Source organism: Grus americana, chromosome 5 (genome assembly GCF_028858705.1).
Source record: "Grus americana isolate bGruAme1 chromosome 5, bGruAme1.mat, whole genome shotgun sequence".
In the NCBI taxonomy this organism is placed as follows: domain Eukaryota; kingdom Metazoa; phylum Chordata; class Aves; order Gruiformes; family Gruidae; genus Grus; species Grus americana.
This window is the reverse complement of record NC_072856.1, coordinates 58,646,299-58,662,588: the sequence shown is the minus strand read 5'-3', so window position 1 is coordinate 58,662,588 and position 16,290 is coordinate 58,646,299. Positions and strand designations below refer to the sequence as shown.

The window sequence follows — 16,290 nt, the reverse complement described above, 5'->3', positions numbered from 1 at the left end:
GGTTGAAGCTCTGAACTGCTGAAGTTCACAAGCCAGATATTAGTCAGCTAGCACCAATTATACTGATTTCCTTTATGAACCCTTTGAGTTTTTCAGACAACAGCAAGAAGGTATTTATTATTTCAGTTAAACAGTTATTATCTAAACTGCTGGAAAGCAAGGGCATAATGAAAAAAAGTTTAAAACTCTGCTAAGCAAGATGAGAAGGACAGCGTGGACAAACCTGTCCTGTAGGTCAGTGAAAGTAAAAAGCATTACGCAAGTGCTTAAAGTATGGTATGATTAATGATTTGGAACCAATTCATCAAGTGTGGAAAACCTGGTGTACAACTGGCAAGCAAATTAATTTTAAAAGACACTTTTTAAAAAGTTTTCCATGAAGTATTATACATTGTATACTAAAACCGTATGTGAGGCTTAAAGTCTGTCAGCTGCATCTGCCCTTCCTTAACCCTGAAGTTAAAATTGCTGGTCTGTTCTCAGACCAGTCACGAACATTGCCATTGAAAATGGAACAATTGCAAGATCATTGAATTATTTTTAAAATGGTGTGAGAATGGTGCATAGTGTCAATTTCTTTCATCTTCTGTTGAAACAGGAATGCAGGTTAGCATGAAGATAAGAATGTTCTAACAGTCAGACTACCAAAGAAAGAAATCTAACTGGAATTTTTCGGATGAGGCTGACAAGTGGCCTGATTACCCCAGAGCCAAACCGGCAGGCTATCTGAATGATCAAAACACGGTCAACATCCTTGGACTTACGCCTAACCAAATAAAAAGAGCAGTTAACCAGTAGCATATTCTTAACATTATGCTGAATCATTAGATCTGTATAAACCTGCACGTAAGAGTGTTATCAGTTGCATCACTTACAGATCATGTAACTCTTGGAACATAATTTTTCCTTAACAAGATCCTAATGAAGCTTTGACCACTCTGTTAAGAATATGTTTAATCACAAAATACAGGGCCCTGTGTATGGAACTGCCAAGGACCACACGATTATGGTTACACTGTAGTAAAAGAACTAGTTAAAGCTACTTGTACACCTGCACAGCACTGTGTCAGGCTGAGTTGTCTCGGACTGACAAAACATAAGGAGCACATACACATATAAAGTATCTTGCAAACAGTAAACATGCTGTCATCTGCAAAGGGCTAAATGAAACACTGTTTGAAAGCCATAGTTGTTCCTGATGCTTTACAGTCCTCTGCTGTGAGGCCCATTATTGTAAGATACTATTTAAACCAGTAAGTGTAATATTCCATATCAGTAAACCAAAAGATACTTCTGAAGGAAAATATTGACTGTCTGCTAAGAGAGTTAAGAGACAGCCTACTCAATAAAAATGTCATACCTAGTTGAGAGAGATCCAGTTTTGTCCAGTGCATGCCTGTTGGACAGCTGGATGAAAGGGTTCTGATAAATATCTGCCCAAGACTATCCAAACCCCAAATGGCATCCTGGCAGGCAGAGTAGTGCACCATTTCAGTCTCTGGTGGCAACTGCACCGTAGAAGGACGAAACTGAGGATTCTGATCACTGACACAAAACAGATCCTTGTTGCTTTGGCACAGCCACAGAAAGCTTCCTGTGGAAAGGACATTTCTGTTATTAAAATGATTCCTAATCCACTCTGAGAAAGCTTACACATCTACTACTTCTGAAAAAATTATGAGTACATTTGAAGCCAAAACTAAAGCTTCTTGGCTATGTTCATAAGATAAGATTTTGAAGTACAAATACTCATCCTAAGCCCTTATTTAGGCACCTAAATACTCCCTTTCTCAAATCAAGTAAGTAGTAAGTGATCTCATTTGAAAAAAATAATAGAGAGAAGACACACATAACAGTGCACCATCACTTCTCTTTATTCTTTTGCTCTTCTTTATACTTGATAATTGCCTTTGAAAAACAGTATTGCTTTCAGCTCTAAATCACACATTTTTGCCAACAAAGCTAATGTACTTAGATAAAGCAATTGCTAACTATTGTAACTAGCAGTTTAATTCCTGAGTGTGGTTGCACTTTTATCAACAAAATGTGCAATTTTTCTGCAATAACTGCACTGACAGGAGAAGTACTTGGTTAGTATAGGCATTCTGGCAAAGCACGCTCCAAGATTTCATATTAAAAATTCTGGCAATTCACGCTGCGGCAATTTAGGAAGTTACTGTTCCTAAAGGACTACCCACTTCTCTGCTGGATGCCACTCCACACCAAATGTGGTAGAGTGAATTACAAACTTTTTTTTTTTAATCTCCAGTAGTTTTACAGACTTATTTCCACCTTACTTCAAATATTTTTGAACACTGCATACAGAAAAGGCACCCAAAATCTGAAGTAATTCAGGATATTTAATTGCTCACACCATCAATTTCACTCTAAAAACCAGATACTATATGCCTGCACTGTTGATTGACCAACCTTCTTTAGACGAAGCCGTGGAAGCCAACACAAAAATCCATTTTGTGGCAGAAGCAGTACCACGAGGCACAATATTATTCCAGTAAGTGCCTTGAAAGAAAGAACAAAGTGGTATTAGTATGAAACTTAATTTTCTATTAAAATTTGCTATTATTTAAAATGCTACCATTGAAAAGAAATTACATTGCAATCAATTACTAAATATCATCCAGACAATATTTTTTACATAAATGTTTCAAGAAAATGTTGGAGGGGGTGAAAACCTCCACCCAACACGTACGTACACATATGTACACACACACACAGAGAAAATTGGGAATGCAGAAAAGGAGGAGAAGGGAGAAGATTAATGGTCTTCAAGAGGAGACAAATTTGGTGACGAGGTTAAAAAGACAATGTTTTATGTCTACTCTTAGTGTTTACCTGATCAAAGCAATGTATTAAATCAAAATTCTATTTTGAGAAATACTGCAAGAAAAATAACTAAAGCAATTCCTCTATTATCACTGTAAAACCATAACATGACTGTTTTTGCATAGTCACACCAATCATGAACCAGACTGCATTGTGCTAGATATAACAGGTACAATAGCTTAAGACTGCCTTCTCACCCCAGAGAAGAGACAAGTTTAGGTACTAAAAGGAGTAACATGCACAGTTCACTTGGGGACAATGAATTTTCCATGAAAAGTATTTCCCTTTAAATGGGAAAGTATTTAAGACCACATGCTAAGGAATCATTTAATTTAATTTTTAAACATGGAATTGTTTGTTAAAGCTGCCCTGACTCACCATGGATAATTTTTGTGGTGACAGAACTGTAGTTAGTTACTTTCTCCTGTTTGTTTTCCTTAACTTCAAAAATATTAGATGAAAAAGCACACCAACCTATTAAGTTTCCCTTTGCCACATGAAATTCATTTTTGCCTGAAGAGATCCAGACTCCACTGCCATTAACTCCAAGGAGGCTGGGTTGACATTGAAGCTGCTGTGACCAAAATGCCATTCGAAGTTTATCGGCCACCTTCTCCACAGGTGCCTGAGCTGCTGTTGCCACTGAATGAGTTGCCTGGATTATTGTCTGGAACAGGCTGCACTGGTCAAACACTACATAATCAGTGATGCTTACCTGGAAAAAAAGCCAAATGTATTCTTGATAATTAGTTAAGCTTTTGGGTGAACTGCAGAATCTTTCATCAGAGCTTTTTTTTGTGTGTGCATGCTTTATGTACAGGAAATCTACGAAGAGTTTAGAAACCTTCAAAGTGTAGGAAGGGAAAAATAAAAATGGTACATTTTGAACAAGCGTCGTGATAATAAAGCCAACCCAAACCAGTATTAAACATCAGCTTACAACTCCCTCCTACCCAACAATCCACTTTGAATTCTGCATTTTAAGAAAGCCTTTTGTTTTGAGATGACTCTTCTCTCCCCCTAAAAACATGTTGAACTCTGCAAACCAAGAGGTGAATTTTCAGATTCCCAAGGGAAGAGAGAAACTTGTATAGTTTAGCAACTTAAAATCACAATCGCAAAAAATTGCATGTAATACTCCTTTACAACAACCTCATGGGCATTTTAATTCATAAGGAAGGAGGAGGTCTAAATAAGCAATTGTTCAAGTTCTGTCATGGACAACTAGGTTGGCAACACCCTGGGATACTCCTAGAGGAGGGTAAAATGAAAAAAAAAAAAAAAAGAAAAAGGCAGTCTGCCAATAACCTCAAAGCCACACTATGCATAATACTTATATGCATATAAACTGAAATTCTTTTACCTTAGGTAGACAAAGAAATTTTCTGTATAACTGTTTTCGTACCCCTCTTCTCCCCCCCACCTATCTCTGGGGAAAATGAGAAAAGTTGGGGAAAACAGAGTCAAGAACTCTAAATCAATACCAGGGACTACTTGTGGAAATTTTGTTTTTACCCACATGATCTGCAACTGAAGCAAGTAGCCTCACATGGTTCGAAGCAACCTCAACTGAATGGAAAAATGCATAATAAAAGCATTTTTGTTAGGTTACTTATTATTTATTTCATCTAGCTAAGGAAAAGGATGGATACTGGAAGACTAGAGAAGAGACTGCATTCAGCAGCCAGACTTGAAGGCTCTGCCTAAACAGCATGTCTTATTGCCACTGTTAAGATACCAAGCTACATGCATCATTGGTATGACCTGGTAATGCATTTCTTGTGCTCTTGAGCACTGCTGTGATGCTGCTCTGGATGACCACAGGATGGTTTTTTCCCCCTTTCTTATATCGGACATCAAAAGGGATTTCATCCATAGCCACACTGCAGTTTTAATATACCAAATAAAGAGTGCTATAATCTATCAAACAATTAATTGAATTTTATCTTAGAATCCCATGGGAAAACAATGCAAATAATAAACTCAAGGTAAAAGATTAAACTGAAAGCAAAATAAAAAAGTGCCTACTTGCCACCAATGGTTATCATCTCCTTGTGGTTTCTTTGAAACTATACCAGTTCTGAACCACAGATTTCCATGGATATCCAAAGCCCATAATGTCTGCTGATCTCCAAGGGTTATACACACTGGTTCCAAAGCTTGCATTTCACTGGAAATGCAAACAAGTGAAAAAAAAATTAAAAACCTTAATTCAAATTTATGCTTACGATATTTTAAGGAAGCTGTTACAATGCTAACAGCAGTTCAAAATGGTTGAACTCAGTGTGCCAAGCTCAAAACCACATTTGATTTCAAATTTTCAGTTATTCAGTAATTCAAATTTTATTAGTTTGCATAAGTAATAACCATTCAACAACAAAAAGTAAGTCCTTCAAAGATCACTCGAGATTTGAAAATTGGATATATAACAATAAAATTAAACAAAAGCTAATTTGTTTGGTAAATAAAAATAAAGATCTGTGTTAAGTTTTTGATAAAGCAGCTTCATAAATCTATCTCCTCTAACTTCCCTGACCTATTCTGTGAACAGTATTAGCAGTTCAGGGACCATAAATAGAAAACTCGGCCTAATGATATGGCAAAGATAAATGTTGAGGACTGTAAGTTTCCTGTATAAGTAAACAATTTTCAAGCTCAGCAATTCAACAGGGTCGGGTGATCATATCGGGCATTTAAAAGGTAGCTAACAATGTAATTTCTTTCAAAGAATCTTTCTCAACAATTTAAGAGCAAATAGGGATTGCTTTCTGCAACCTTAATACAAAGCCCAAAAACATTAAGTGTACCTAAGGCGTAGGTCAAGCACATATTTTCATTAAATAAACTAACTAAAGTACATGCAAATTTCGGATTTGAAGAAGACACTGAATATTTCCTCAGACTTTGAGAGCCAAATACCAGGTTGGGAGGTAACACAAATTAAAGCTTCACAATAGGATAGTCAGTAGAAGATAAAAATCATATGATGACAAGGACTGGAATTTTTTCCTATTACTTGCTTCCGGCTGATGCCACAAGAGAGACTATATTCTAGACTCAAAAAAGCCAGCAGTTAACAGTGCTTTTAACTTTACCACACACTAACTACCGCAAGTGCAGGATCAACTACAAAGCTAAATACCAACTACCCAGAATATTTAGAAAAATCTGTTAACTGGGAAATGGAAAAGTATTATCGAGCTGTGTGGATGACCAAGAAAATGCTGAGATTTAATCTCAGAAAAATTCACTCAAATATCTGGAGAGCTCATTAAAGCCATTATAGCACAGAATAAAGAAGCAGTATTTAATCAAAAAAGTCATATTGACAGACATTATAAAGATCTTTTTAAAATTGTTCTCACTTTCCTAAACTCGCTTTAACTGTGTTACCACTTCTGTTTACAGCAATTTCTTTCATTACATAGCAGTCATTCATCAGACAGAAAAACGCAAGTTACTCTGAATATGTCTGGACAAAGATTAAAGGACATGTGTGTGTACACACGTGTGCGCATACACATATATACATACACACACACACACACACAAGTTCAGGTAACACTTTTTCAAACATCAAGGAGTTCCAGCACTGAAAACAATTATTTGTGTCATTCTGGTCATGATGCTGTCCCACCACAGTGTCATTACCTGACAATATCACTCTTCCATTGTTCTCCTTCAGGACAAAAGCTGCGTACTCCCTCCCGGTATAGCAGGGCTCGCTGCTCACTCAATGCCCACACAACATTATTTCTGGATGTAACCTGTGACAGTGGACAAGGGCAGTCAACCTTTACTGCTCGGGCACAAGGACGATCCACACTCAGGCCTAGAAATCAAAAAAGGAGGATTGCTTTACAAACTTGATTTTTTGCAACTAAAAGAAAACAGACAAAGCTACCCAACAAAAGAAAATGAAGAGGGGATTATCCCTGACATGCTAACACTTTTCATTTGATCACTATTTCCTTGATTGACTATTTTTCCTATAAATTATTAACCATCTCCTCTAATATAGCTGAATTTATATTTTAAGAAATAGAACACTGTATATCCTTCACCATCCTGCAGAGCACACAAGTCCTGTCCTGTCATTTCTGTTCCTTTTCTCCCTCTAGTGTCAGTATCAGGAATTTTCATTTATAAAACCTGTATTAGACTTGGCAGAAGCTTCAAAGAAAAAAAGGCGGTAACGGAAGAACTTTTGCCCAAAACATGCCAGGGAGAGAGGCAGCCTGACCTGAATCATGGCAGCAGAGATATTACGGAAGAGCATGCCACAGCGTGTAGTACTGAAAGGAGAGGTGCCCTGGTAGATTTACATGTAGTTTGCAGGTAGTTGCTTTTACAGAAGCTCGATTTACGTGGCTGCATGTGAAACACCTCAAGAGACATAGCTCGTGCTTAATCTTCTCATGCTGCCAAAACAAGTATGGACAGACTCATCTGTATGATATTCTAAAATTAGAAGAATGCTCATTTCCAAATCTCTGAGCACACACTTCTGTTATGGAAGTTAGACAGGACAGCGGAGGGAATGAAAAGATCCTGGAGAAACAACTACCACTGGTTGCCTCACATTAACAAGACAGATATACTGAGAATTTGGTTTTGGCATCAAAAGACAGATTTAGAAACCTAAGAACAGCAGAATGGAAGCTGGTGTAATTAAACCAATCTCTCACAGAGAAGAAAAATATTGATTCAAACCTCCACAGAGCCCTGTGTGATTGGCATCAAAAGTTCACTCTTTATGACCACTATCCATGCTTTTTGGCAATATGGATGTGACCTTGGGCAGGCCACTTGACTTCTCTGTAACTACTAAACTTAATTAAAAGAAAATAATTTAAGAGTAGAGATTCTTTGAAACAATGCTGTGTATTTAAACAGTTTTCTTAATCATGACGAATTTCTATATTGTGCTACAGCAATTAAATCTACGAGACAAATTAGGAGAGTATCAAAATTAAATGGAAGATAAAAATTTTGATAGTCACTCTGAAATGTCGTCCTGCTTTAGTGCATCTTACTGTTTCCACCTTACCCAGTCCTCTTCTTACTTCTCCAGTAATTCCTTCATCACGTTATTTGTAATTTTTCCTTACCAACTCAGCTCTCTGTGCAAAGCCTGCATGCTAAGGACTCCTTGATACTCTTCTCCCTTAACTCTAAAACTGGGAGCTCCATCCTTTGTTCTAGCTCCTTGTATTTCACCTGAACATTGTCTGCATAACGCCTTCCAAATGGATCCTCTTCTATTCACTGAGGCAGATAAAACTAAAGCCATGACTTCAAAGTTGCCACTGCACTATCTCTTTTTCTGATTCTTGCCTCATTAACATCCAGTGAGAAGGCACCTGTAAAGACTGCTGCTCCACAGTCTGTTCCATTCCTCCACTGGCTTTGCTTTCTCTATCATATAAAATATATACCACTTGCCTATACTTCCAAAGCACTTTATGATCTCCTGTCTCAGAATACCTTCCTTTCATTATCAAGAGGTAAGAGTTACCTCCAACAGATCTATGCTTTTCAAAAAAACAACTTCTACTCTCCCCTACTCTGCCCCGTTACCTGCCACATAATATCTCATTGCCTTTCAAAGTCCTTAAAACTTTGTTAAAATCCTTAAGGCAAGAAAAGAAAACCAACTTAAGGCTCAGTAGTTTCAGTGCACCATACCATTTTCAAGGTGAAGATACTATTTCAGTATTTTCTGCAATTCTTTTCCATTTATCTGCATCCATCCCATATCCTTCCCATGTCATAAATCTTCGATACTGTATGTATTCCACATGGCACAAAAAATAAGTGGCTACAAACTGGCTTTTCCAGCCTCCTAATTACGCAGAATCTCACAACTGTTTCCAACCATTTTTCAAGATTAAAAAAGGTTTCCCTATGTCCTGGCTGTGGATAAAAGTTTAAAACAAATTGTGATCATTCCATAGACTTGAACTCTAATAATCTTAGCCCGCTAAATTCAAAGAGCCTGCAATTAATTCAGATACCTGTTTGCAGATACAGATCTCCATTTGTTCTGATAATCCAGGCAGTGTCATCACTTAAAGCTACAAATACAGCCTGGGGTAAAGCCTCATACCAGTGGCGTTTTCCTTTTATAGTTACTTTTCCACAAGCAAATGCTTTATTAGTCTTCTGTTCAATCTTCCAGAGAAGAGCCCCTGTACGAAGAGTTAAGAGAGAACATATTACCACTTGGCAAGTACTGTAGCAGAGACAGCTGATTTGTCCTACCTACACTTAAACTAATGTGACGGGAAAGGCAAACCAATAGCATTGAACAAAAATGTAAGATTTAAAAATGCTTATACATTTTTTTAAAAAGCAAGACCAGAACAGCAGCCAACTTCTCTAGGAATTGCTGAAATGCATTTACCATTAGAATATGTGCGATTTTTAAACGTTCAAATGCAAGTCATTTCTCCTTAGTTACACACTGAAAAACTAACAAACAAAAATTCCGTGTCAGGGCCAAATAAGCCTACTATTAAGAGACTGAAGTTCATGGCTTGCTTCTGTACTAGTTCAGTACATCCTCAGTACATAAAGGAAAAGGTGTTAAATACTTTCAGCTTTTACAAAAACTAGTAGTATTAATAAAGTAAATCATAACTTTTGTGGACCAGTCATGAGTGGCAAACACCTGAACAAGTGTGCTGTCCCACACCACACTGGGCAGCGCTATTACCTGCTCATTATGTAGCATGTCACGAGCCAACAAAACTCAGAAATGCAACTGCACAAATCTATCTTGAGAACTTTTTCCTCTCAAATTACAAAGGACAGCTCAGAAAAAGTGTCGTGGTTTCAGCTGAGAGGGTTAATTTTCTTCATAGTAGCTAGTATGGGGATATGTTTTGGATTTGTGCTAGAAACAGCGTTGATAATATAGAGATGTTTCTGTTCTATGGACCTACCGCTGAGCGGTGCTTACACAGAGCCAAGGCCTTTTCTTCTTCTCGCACTGCCCTGCCAGCGGGATGGCTGGGGGTGCACAAGAAGTTGGGAGGAGACACAGACAGGACAGGTGACCCAAACTGACCAAAGGGATATTCCATACCATATGACATCATGCTCATTTTATAAGGAGCTTGGGGGAAGGGGGGGCAGTTCATAAGGAGCTTTCAGAGTGATGGCATTAGTCTTCCCAAGTAACCATTACACATAACAGAGCCCTGCTTTCCTGGAGATGGCTGAACACCTGCCTGCCCATGGGAAGTGGTGAATGAATTCCTTGCTTTGCTTTGCTTGTGCATGCGGCTTTTGCTTTACCTATTAAACTGTCTTTATCTCAACCCACGAGTTTTCTCACTTCAACTTTTCCAATTCTCTCCCCCATCCCGATGGGGGGAGTGAACGAGCAGCTGCATGGTGCTCAGCTGCTGGCTGGGGTAAAACCATGACAAAAAGAAAACCCAAATGGAATTCCAAACTTAATTTCTGATTGGCATCCACACGCTGGTTACTACCAAAGCAGTACACTGTCATATCAACTTCCTTTGAACAACTCCAGCATTTGATTCCATTTTGATGCTTATGGTTAACATGCTCTTGTGTTAATACATCCACAGGAAACTGTGGATGCTAGAAATTTGCATGGATTCGATGAAAAACTGGGTGAGTTCCTGGAATTGAGTGATAATAAATACAGAGAAGCAATCTTTTGCCCAGAAAATCTCTGGGCCACCAAGAGTTGTAGTCTGAAACTACCGAGGGCAAATGTCATACATGCTAACCCAGTTCTTTTACTTTTCTGCAGACATCTGCTTCCAACCATTGTTAAGGACCAGATACTGAGCTGGATGAACCTAGGATCTCACCTAGTACAGCCATTCTTAAATTTTTTTTTAGTCCATAACGAAGCTGTGCTACAGATCAAACAGAACTCCTTTCTTCTTCTAAGAGTTAGTAAGCCTGCCTCTACAGAGAGAAGGGGAAGATTGGCATGTGCTTTTAGAGGCAACGGGAAAAAAAAAGTAGTGGCAAGGCTGGAGACTAAGTAAAGAACATGTCTACAAAACTTGTATTTTCACACCAGTCTTGGAACAATCTGGAAGGCCAGTGATGCAAGCTTATAACCAAAGCAGTTCCGTAACAAAAACCAAGGTTTTATACAGACAAGGACCTCTTCATTCATCTCCGCCTACCACTGAACTGCTGTTTCTGAAGTTCATTTTAATCAGGCAGACACATGTTGAAAACTTCCCAAAATGCAATGTGAACCTGTTAGAAAAACAGCCACTTAACTAGAACGTGGTATGTAAAAGTAGTGAAGATGCAGTCATATCACCCAATATGACTTTTAAAAAAAAAACCCAAAAAACAACAAACAAAACCAAAACCCACACTACTTTTGCATGAAACAAGTCCCAAGCAACCAAGATTCTGGAAGTACTGTATTAAAAACAGACCAAAAAATTTCCTACTTGAAAATTACACATGCACTGAACTGTATCTGTAATATCAGAAAGATGACAAGTTTCACCTAATTAAACAGTAGGCATTATTAAAAAAAATAAGAAAGCAAAGAAAACACACAAGTCTATGCAAGTTTTATGTTTATGCAGTTGCGGGGAAGTGGAAGCCAACCAACCTGAGGGGGAAACTGCCACCTGCTGAACACCGTCTTCAAACTTCTGCCATCGCAGCCCTGCCGCGGGAAGAGCGCTGCAGTACAGGCTGCCTCTGTAGTCCAAGCACCAAATATATTTTTCTGAGACAACCAGGCTCAGGATGCCATAACCAGGACCAGAGTATCCCATCCAGCTCTCTGCAAACTAAAAACTGTAGAGTCAGAACAGTGTCAGGTGTCTTCAAACTGCACAAGAAAATGGCTATAAGCACAGCAGCTTCCATATTTTGATTTAAAAAAGCTAAATTTAAGGTTCTTAAGTACCTTAATCAATGAATACATTTACCTTGTGTATAATTAAAACTACATCTGTCCATGTTCACTAACATAGTATGTACTGTGAAACAAGACTGCTAGAACAAAAGTTTTAGCAAAAAAACCCCACCAACCCTCCACACTCTCATCTACCTCCAGAAAGTGGGAAAATCTTCTCTTATTAATTAAAGAACACATACTTAAAGTAAATGGCAGATGCAAAAAGGAATACATAAAAATGTAGAGTCTGTCTGTAGTCCAGGAATTTATTGTCTCTGAAGTGATGAGCAAAGGGAACAAGATAGCAGGAGTGCAGAGACAGCAAAATATCCAACTCTGATCCTCCGTACAGTACAGGAGACATATATTGCAGAAATTTGGTTTACAGACTGCTATGTTAAATTTCGATAGCTTGCATGAGGTGAACTCAAGCACTGCATACACAACCTATAATGTAAACATCTGTGGAGCTTTTCTAAACATTCCAGTGTGTAATAACCTGAAACTAAGTGTCTTCTACAATTTGGACTGCAGTTGTTACTAAATAGGACACCATCATCTTATAACTCAACGTTTATCAACAAATATTTCATTAATCCCAATACAACGCTGTTACAGATTTAAAACAAACAAAAACAAACAACAAAAAAAACCCCAAACAAACCACAACAAAACCCCCAACTTGAAGAACTGTATTTCCTTCTTAAGACTTCTGCTAAAACTCCCAGTGATTTTGGTAATTTTACAGATTTTACAATTAATTTTAGTACTTCTTTTCTATAGTCTATATGAGAGTTACTATTTCTGGAAATGTTCACCCACAAAATGACAATGAAGGAAAGAGGGGTAACAGAAAAAGGAGAAAATGTCAACATTTTAAATAGTACTAACTGCTGTCTAGGACACAAAGGAAGAGCAATCCTTATTCTGAGCATTTACAGGTAAAATGATCCTTAACAAGAGGCCAGCCATGTGAGATAATCAGCATTAATTCCCCATGAAGTCAGCTGAAGTTGGGAACAGCATCATGGAGTATTTGGGCTACTGGAGAACCAAACAAGGAGCAGCCTTTGAGTGTGACTTGGTTTTACTGTTCACTCTCTAATGGATGGGTTTATGACAGCATTTTTGTTGAGCTGGGAATAATACAGCCAGTGCGGCTTCTTCAGATTCTAAGCACACATCAACTATTCTGAAGTTGGATACATCACATTTCCTAAGAGTTACAACACATATTGCTGTTTGGCTTTATGCTTTACTTGTTTTCTCGAATCAAGTAAGAAAAAAATTGCTTTCTTAAAGAAGTAAAGGATAGTAATTACATTAATGTTTCTTTTGAAATGCTGCAATTATGTATTTTAACTAAATTGAAAACATGTACCTGATCAGATTTTAACAGCACCATTTCATCTAGGCTTATCTTGGCCATATCCTGGGAACCAGGCCCAGCACCAACTTCAGGCATGCTAGTCTCCGAAGATGAATACGGTAATCCATGTCCATAAATATCCTCTTCATCACTTGAGGCAGATTTCTCAGTCTTACTTTCACGAGTGTCCATTACCCATTCAGCAGTGCTAGTACTAGATTTAGCTTTGATTGTACTTTCAAAATTCCATCCAGAAATGGAAGTGTTCTCTGAATAAACATCATCAGAGATGTCAAAGTGGAGCACAGAAGGATCTGACAGAGCGCTGTGTATTAGAGAGAGTTGCTGTTGGTCTTCCCTACCAGTTTCATCACTTTCCTTTGGTGTCATTGATGTCTGAACACCAAGTTCACTGTCACATTCCAAAAGCATTGGGTCTGTAAGGTCTGGCTCTTCAAAAGATTTTTCAGTGTCCTGCAGCTTCATTTTATCTAAATTTTCATCTATTTTACACAATGTAGGAAAATCCTGCTCTTCCTCCTGGCTCAGCTTTTCAAGACAGTATTCATTGCTTGCAGAAACCACGCTTCCATTATATCCACCATCAACACTGCTTGGAAAGTCTTCTGTGGGGATTAGAGGAGAGACAGATGTCAAAGTATCCGTAACAGTTGAAGTACCCATGCCACTGTCACTGTTTGGAAGTTTCTGTAAATGAACCATATATCCATTTTCTTCATTAATTAGTACAGTTGCAGACTCAGGAGACTGTAGGACACTGAAAGTTTCTGAACCATTATCTTCTTGTAAGATTGTATGGGACTCCACACTGAACACGCTTTCCTGATCTGGAGATCCAGTACTCAAATGATCAATGCTGCCGCTCATTAGGCTGGAAGTCATGGAAAAGGAGTCTGCATTCAATGAATGCGGACTGTCACCAGAAAGCTGACGCTCATAAATTGGTGTACCTTCCAGAGAGCTGTGGTTTTTTCTGGTCCCACTTTCTGTTCTCACAAAACAACAACAACAAAGGAGAGGAGGGAAATAATGTTAATAAAATCTATTACATTTTGTTGCAAAGAAATTAAAATATTTTTATCACTGGGGGAAGAATAGAGTTAAATCTAAATTTTGCTGTACTGATGTTTTTCAACTTCAACACTAAATGATACCTATGAAGCCAAAAAGGTCTTAATAGCAAAACATTTTAAAGTTGTAATGCCAATATAGTGAACAATTAGAATAATCAAGTACTCACACTATTTTAACAAACTAAAAAGCATGGCCCAGAAACACACTGTCAAATATTCTAAATAAGATGAATAGATACTATACAATGCTTCCAGTTTTACATTTGAAGAGTCCATTGTATGTTACCATTAGTCCATACATTAAAACCTTAAGCATGCTTACATAAAGCAAAATAAGTTAAAAGAATAAAACTAATAGATCTAAGACTTAATCAATTTATCACTTTCAAAACAGGCTTTCATCTTAAACATAAATGGCACTCTACAACCACTCAAATATCTCAAGAGCATGACAATATAATATAAAACAAAGCATGTCAAACACTTTCTTATGTGAAACATCAAAAGTGATGTCTTCTAATAATAAGCAGTGGCAGGGAAAGTTCTGTAGACTTACCTTGTTTCTTCTTTTTCTTCTTTTTCACTTTAATTGGCTTTACAATGAGTTCTTGATCAAAATCTTCAGAGCTGATTGTGCTGAACCGTTGTGAAGAAAGTTGACCTTCTCTCTGAGCTTCTGAAAGCTGGTCTGCATATATCATAAAGCTAGAGCCACTGTCCACAGAATTTACTGAACTGCTCCTGCTTCTCGATTCACTTACTACGGAACAGCCCCTTTTTCTTGTTTCATTGCTCAAGTCTCCCACTCTATCAAAACTTTTCTCCGATAGCGTTGGAGTTTCCAGATCATCTTTCACTAAAGAATAAGAGTCATTTTTATCACCAGTAACTGAAGGGGAAGTAACCAATTTTTTATCTGTTTCCACTGAAGGGCTAGATGATACAGATGCAACTGATAGTGGGGTCGGCAATTTAGGACTCGTATCCGTTAAAGGGTTCGGCAATTTTGAATTCACATCTGAAACTGACCAAAAGAAAAATAAAATTATAAATACTAGCATGTTAAGTGAGTAGGAGCATAGTTCTTAGAGAGTATTGAAAGAGAAGCAGCTTTATGCAATGAAAAAATATTCTAAATTCGCAACATTTCAAATATATATAGGCAACACACAATGTAAACTTCACGTAAATAAAACTATATGAAATCATTTTAGTAAAATCAATCCCCCAAAACCTATCCCAAACTTTTATTAGAAAAATTCTGAATTTATGTTTATGTATGAAGAATGGTACAGGTCTTTAGCTTGGAAGACCCAGCTGCATCACATACTGAAGTGCCACTCCAACTTCTTCATTCAAAAATGCAGTATCTCGAAAAAAGTCAAGGAAAATTTACGAGAAACAACTGTGGTAATTAGAAGAAAATATAATTCAAGAATGCTCCTTTGAAACTATACTTGGAAGTTAAGACTAAATTAATAAACATCCCCTAGAAGTTTGTGAGTAAAGAACTGCTGAAATGACTAAAGCTATTACTAATATGCAATAAAGTTAAGTTCTCTAGCATTCAGTGAGACTTCATAGCACATTTACTTGCATTTTGCTAATACAAAGCTAACATGGAGTATTTTAAATGCATAAGCAGTCCTTCTGTGAGTGTAATATGCTGGATAATGGTGTTTACAGTCTTTATGATTGAGAAATCAGCTAGCACCATCATTAGGAAAGTATTATTAATCCCTTTTAGAGAGTTCTAGTAACATAGATGCTGAACGCAGATGACAACAAATTAAAAAATAAGTTCTTTTTGGAATTTTAGTGAGTATGCTTTGGGGTTTTTGCCAGTTCTTTCTTTTTCATGGCTGGGATGGGTGAAATTTCCTCTGGAGTGTGGGTGGTGACGGGTGGCACAGTATCAACATATTCAGGTATCTCCAACCCAGACAATTGAGATTGATCAGTAAAGAGATAACCATGATCTGGAATCCAGATTGCTTCAGCATCATGGTCAAGCATCAAGGTCTCAAATGCACAGATTAGAGATGCCTGACTAGGATAATGCTGAT

General features: G+C 37.6%; 1 protein-coding gene across 1 annotated transcript in view; it reads right to left on the bottom strand.

Moving 5' to 3' along the window:
- Nucleotides 1–16,290, bottom strand: part of TECPR2 (tectonin beta-propeller repeat containing 2) — a 43,432-nt gene that overhangs the window by 16,984 nt on the left and 10,158 nt on the right. Inside the window, exons 8-16 of the mRNA XM_054826206.1 lie at nucleotides 14,781–15,248; nucleotides 13,143–14,137; nucleotides 11,468–11,651; nucleotides 8,862–9,035; nucleotides 6,496–6,676; nucleotides 4,873–5,014; nucleotides 3,319–3,559; nucleotides 2,431–2,520; nucleotides 1,361–1,594 (exon numbers count right to left, since the gene is read on the bottom strand). Of these exons, the coding sequence (XP_054682181.1) occupies nucleotides 1,361–1,594; nucleotides 2,431–2,520; nucleotides 3,319–3,559; nucleotides 4,873–5,014; nucleotides 6,496–6,676; nucleotides 8,862–9,035; nucleotides 11,468–11,651; nucleotides 13,143–14,137; nucleotides 14,781–15,248 (2,709 nt within the window). The remainder of the gene's footprint in view (nucleotides 1–1,360; nucleotides 1,595–2,430; nucleotides 2,521–3,318; nucleotides 3,560–4,872; nucleotides 5,015–6,495; nucleotides 6,677–8,861; nucleotides 9,036–11,467; nucleotides 11,652–13,142; nucleotides 14,138–14,780; nucleotides 15,249–16,290) is intronic.